General features: G+C 43.0%; 1 protein-coding gene across 1 annotated transcript in view; it reads left to right on the top strand.

Moving 5' to 3' along the window:
- The first annotated feature begins 227 nt into the window (after positions 1-227).
- The window catches only part of RANGAP1 (Ran GTPase activating protein 1), a 19,628-nt gene continuing 14,667 nt past the window's right edge, over positions 228-5,188 (top strand). Inside the window, exons 1-4 of the mRNA XM_010133593.1 lie at positions 228-367; positions 1,744-1,871; positions 2,833-2,892; positions 3,563-3,836. Of these exons, the coding sequence (XP_010131895.1) occupies positions 256-367; positions 1,744-1,871; positions 2,833-2,892; positions 3,563-3,836 (574 nt within the window). The 5' untranslated portion in view covers positions 228-255. The remainder of the gene's footprint in view (positions 368-1,743; positions 1,872-2,832; positions 2,893-3,562; positions 3,837-5,188) is intronic.

The raw sequence follows: 5,188 nt of genomic DNA, 5'->3' as shown, positions 1-5,188 counted from the left end.
CCATCAAAATGGAAGGCTTGTTGGTATTGGAAGAGACAACACCATGTTGTTGGCTTTGGAATATCAATCTAGCCTAGCTGTCGTAAGAGAGCTATGGGGAAAGCACTGAAAACTCCATTAGTTATCTCGGGAACAAAAACCACATTAGTGTTCAAAGAAATAAGATTATTCATACAAATTATGTGTTGTAGTTTGCTTTTTTGTCTTGATAGTTTCTTTTAATTGACAGCTCTTAACATCTGAAAAAGCAGAAAAATGGCTTCAGAAGACATCGCTAAGCTTGCAGAGTCGCTTGCCAAAACCAAAGTGGGTGGCGGACAGTTGAGCTTCAAAGGCCAGAGCCTTAAACTCAATACAGCTGAAGATGGTAAGAGAAACTACTCTTGCATTTGAGAAGTGTTCCCCTGAATTTCTAAAGTCTTGGGGTAAACCTCTCCTGCATGGACAAGTTATTATATTAGCTGTGAAGGAAGAGACTTTCAGCTACAGCTGCTTCTGATAGAGACATTTCCTTCCTTTCTTGTACCCTGCTTTGACCTGCTACACTGGCAGTGCTACAGCTGGCAGAATTGGCTCTCTGGTGTGTGATTCTTGTTTTCTTGCTGTTCTCTCCAAGTGCTTTTGACAGTCACTGTGTGTTAGAAGTCAGTGCTCCTTTTGAAAAGAATAAGCAGTGCGTGGCAGCACTTGGAACAAGATGCTTCAAAGACCTGCCCAGAGGAATGGGCTGATATGTTATTCTGCTGCAATAGTCCAGTTTCTTCCCAAATTCTGATCGATTGGTTAGACTCTTGGGTTTGTTTCCAGAATATCTCTCTTGCTGATGCATGTGTGTTTCCCAAATAAAAATGTCTTGCAGTGACTGCTAAGGTAGTAAAAATCTGGAGAATATGTATATATTCTGAACATTTCTGCCACTAATCTCCAGAGAGATTATTTGCTGTAGTGAGTGCCTTTTCTATTGATTCTGAAGGTGATGCTTTTTTACATGCCATTTTAGTATCACAGAATCATAGAATGGTTTGGGTTGGAAGTGACCTTTTAAAGTAATTTAGTCCAACCCCCCTGCAATAAGCAGGGACCCCTTTAACTAGATCAGGTTGCCCAGAGCCCCATCCAGCCTGACCTTGAAAGTTTCCAGGGATAGGACATCTACCAGCTCTCTGGGCAACCTGGTCCAATCTTTCATCATCCTCAGTGTGAAAAAATTCAATGTACTGCAAAGCCACTGAACTACAGGGAAAGGCTTCGGAGCTTGGGAATGGTAAGAAGTGCCTAGTGGCAGGAGAGGGTCTGCAGCCTGCTCTTGTCTTGCATAGGATTTACTCTAGAGTTAAATTGTTCCACCCTGGCGTATTTGCTAAACAGGCAGTCAGTGGGAACCAATTTCCATCAACTTTTAGCTTAGTCCCTGCATTTTTGTAGACACATTCTCTCTAGTTCCTAAACTGCTGAATGGCAGAGGAGGAAGTAAGGAAACTTCCTCTTGCAAATAAGAGGATGGCTAGCAGAGAACAGAATTAGAAATAAATTATGAAAAGACAGGGAAGGAAATGGAGAATGTTCTCTTTAGTGACCTGATGTTTTAGCTCTGTTCTCCATTGCCGTTTCAGGATTCTTTCAGATAATGTTGCTCAGCTGTTTTGCTAAGGGTAGAGTTGAGCAAGTATTGCTGCATCAGAGCATTACTGTGGTATCTAAGATGATAGTTAAAAGGCCAACAAGACTGTCTGGTTTTTGCAGCTGAAGAAGTGATCAAGCAAATTGAGGAATTTGATGGTCTGGAAGCATTGCGCCTGGAAGGCAACACAGTGGGTGTGGAGGCAGCAAAGGTTATTGCAAAAGCCTTGGAGAAGAAATCGGAGCTCAAGGTGAGATCCTCAAGTGGGTGATGGTAAAGGGGAAGAAATAACGTAGGATCACTGAAGGTCTATCTGTGCTCTTCCTGCAGTAGCCTGCCTTGAGTTCACCCCAAAGCTTGCTGGGTCATTGTTCCAGTAGGAAGAACAACCGTATGAAAATATGGCAGAACTTGGGGACTTTGGAATAACGGGAATGCTTTCTGCATTCCTAAGCGTTCCTGTTCAGAAGGCTTCCAGTCTTAAAACTGGGAAGCTGTGCTCTTCCTTGAGCCTTTCTACAGAGGAGGCATCTGTAAACAAAGAACTGTGGCGACAGAACTTAAGTTCTAATGAAAAAGCTGGGTCCTGTTTTCTGGAGAATGGTCAGATCTTTTGAAGAATGCGTTTTCAGAGAATGCCTGAGCAGGGAAGAAATAATGGATGAAATGCACCAGGAGGTTTCTCCATGTCCAATCTATATTTCCCTACTACTGTTCTAGCCAAATGTTATAGAAGGATGCTGTGCTGCTAAAGGCACTGTCCTTTGCAGGGGAGGGGTATGAAACATTGATTCACGTTAATCACCCAAGTGTGGCTTTTCAAGCAAGACCATGTGGTTGAGTTACATACCTTATTAAAATCTGCATTCCTGGTGTATCCTTCTGGTTATCCTTCCTGGTCATCCTTCTGTTTCCTGCTGGTTTTTCCTGTGGTAATTTTCTCAGCAAAAAAGAATTACATCTTGAATGCGAGCAAGAATTCTTGTATAGTGTTATTTACAATGTGCATTTCAGTGGCTTTATATCCTCACAAGTGAGGTAATTGAACATGAGTTCTTGTGCCTCTTTGGTACCATCAAATGACAAGCCCAAGGAAAGGCAAACAGTATTAAGCTGTCCCCAGTGATGTAATTCAGCTTGTATGTGTAAACTCCTGTACAGCTGTGTTGTCCTAAATATTTTTAATGGTTTCTATCTGTATGCTCTTATAGAGGTGTCACTGGAGTGACATGTTCACAGGGAGACTGAGGTCTGAGATTCCTCCTGCTTTGGTAAGTAAAAACTAGATCTGAGACTTCTGACTAATATAACTTCTTTTTCTCACCTGTCATGCTTTTTGTGGGAGTATAGTTTTTATCACAGAGCTGATCTCCATGCTGTTAACACTGAATGTCTCAGAACAGGTGAGTGTCTCTTTTTTGCTCCTTCTCTATGAGGTGGAGAAGAATTGATAAAAGGCCAAATGCGAGTCCATGCTGGTGAGGAAGCTTGTCACTGGGGGACAACATCCTCATGATCCATCGATGGAATGGGAACTAAGCTTTCTAAATAAAAGCAGATGCCTGTGTCTTCCAAGATCATTACAGAGCTCCCCACCTCCTTCAGTCCTCTGAAACAAGAACATGATAAACTCGATGCAGTAAAAACAATATTTCTTTTACCAGTCTAGAGGGGGAAACTCACTTTAAAAAAAATGCATATTTGACCTAAAGGGATGGAATAACTTCTTGGTAATTGCCTTATGGTTATCTTTAGCTTAATTTGCATAACTTCTTCTCTAGCTCTAGCTATAAGGTTTTATTTCCCCATGCAGTTTTGCGAATGTCTTCAAAGTGAAATTTTTTTGCAGTGTCACTGTCATACCTAGCCACTGCATTGATGCTGTCACTAAAAGTCAATCCACTCACTCCCCCTCACCCGCTGCCATCTGTTTTCTTACAGATCTCTTTGGGGGATGCACTCATCACTGCTGGAGCCCAGCTGGTGGAGCTGGACTTGAGTGACAATGCCTTTGGACCCGATGGCGTGCGTGGCTTTGAGGTGCTACTGAAGAGCTCTGCATGCTACACCCTACAGGAACTCAAGCTCAATAACTGTGGCATGGGCATTGGTGGTGGTAAGGTAAGGGTGGTCTCCTTTTTGGGAATGATATCAGAGCCAGGACTTGGCTTCAGACTGCCCTTCACAGAATGCTTGAGGTTGGGAGGGGTCTTTGGTGAGTGTCTGGTTCAACTACCCTGCTCAAGACACCTAGACCAGGTTGCTCAGGGCTCTGTCTAGTCAGGTTTTGAATATCTCAAAGGATGGAGACAGTGTTTAACAACCCTTTCAGTAAAAAACGGGGGTTTTGTGTTTAAATGGAATTTTCTCTGAATCGGTTTTTGTGCATTTGTGTCTGTCTCTGCTTTCTTTACACCACCTTTTCCCCCCATCTTGTTATTTCAGCTGTTCTTACACATGGATAAGATCTCACCAGAGCCTTCTCTTCTCCAACCTTAATAATCCCAGCTCTCAGCACTCTCCCAGCATGTAAAATTCTCCAATTCCTTGATCATCCTTGGGACTCTTTGTTGAACTCACCCCAGTATGTCCATATAGGAGCCTGGAAGTGGACTCAGATGCATTTCACAGGGCTAGGTAGAGGAGAAAGATCACTTCCCGTGACCTGCCGACAGTGCTTTTCACAAGGGAGCTCAGTAAACTTTCTTTGCTGCAAGCACATATTGTTAGTTCATAGTCAACTTCTCGCCCACTAGGACCCCCAGGTTCTTCTCTGCCAAGCTATTTTGCTCCCAGCTGACCCTCAGCTGATGCTGGTGCCAAGCTGATGCCAGGACTTCACTTTTCCCTTTAAACTTGTTGGCTTATTTTTCCAGTCTCAAGATCCCTTCCCTTTGCGTGTTTTCATGGCTAAAGTTCTGGAGCGTGAAAAGCTCATGTGTTTTTCCAGGCTAGAAAAACAGTTCTATCCTAAACATTAGGTTCCATGTCAAGAAGGCTAGTAGACTTGAATTGAGGGAACAGTATTACCAGGCCTAGCACTGAAGGGATGGATGCCTGTTGGATGAAGCAGAAAACAAGGGCTGTCATTATCACTAAGACCCTATGTGTTTGCATGTTTTAGGACCAGGTGTTCTTAATGGGGTCAATGTGTTCTAGAGCTGCAAAATTATCACTTCTTGCCTGTGTGCAGGACTGTAGTGTGCAAGTGCTGTAGCTACAGACAGTCTTATTGTATACCCTACTGCAGAAGCGGGTACATTTCAGTGGTGACCAAAGTATTTGAGAGCTGGATATAAAAAAACACATTTGGGTTCCTTCAGGATGAGATGTTAAGGTAGTACAAACTGCTTGTTTTAAGCTGCAAAATTATCACTTCTTGCCTGTGTGCAGGACTGTAGTGTGCAAGTGCTGTAGCTACAGACAGTCTTATTGTATACCCTACTGCAGAAGCGGGTACATTTCAGTGGTGACCAAAGTATTTGAGAGCTGGATATAAAAAAACACATTTGGGTTCCTTCAGGATGAGATGTTAAGGTAGTACAAACTGCTTGTTTTATCTGTAGC

The sequence above is a fragment of the Buceros rhinoceros genome, unplaced genomic scaffold (assembly GCF_000710305.1).
Source record: "Buceros rhinoceros silvestris isolate BGI_N320 unplaced genomic scaffold, ASM71030v1 scaffold633, whole genome shotgun sequence".
In the NCBI taxonomy this organism is placed as follows: Eukaryota; Metazoa; Chordata; class Aves; order Bucerotiformes; family Bucerotidae; genus Buceros; species Buceros rhinoceros.
This window is presented reverse-complemented; position numbering and strand designations above follow the sequence as displayed.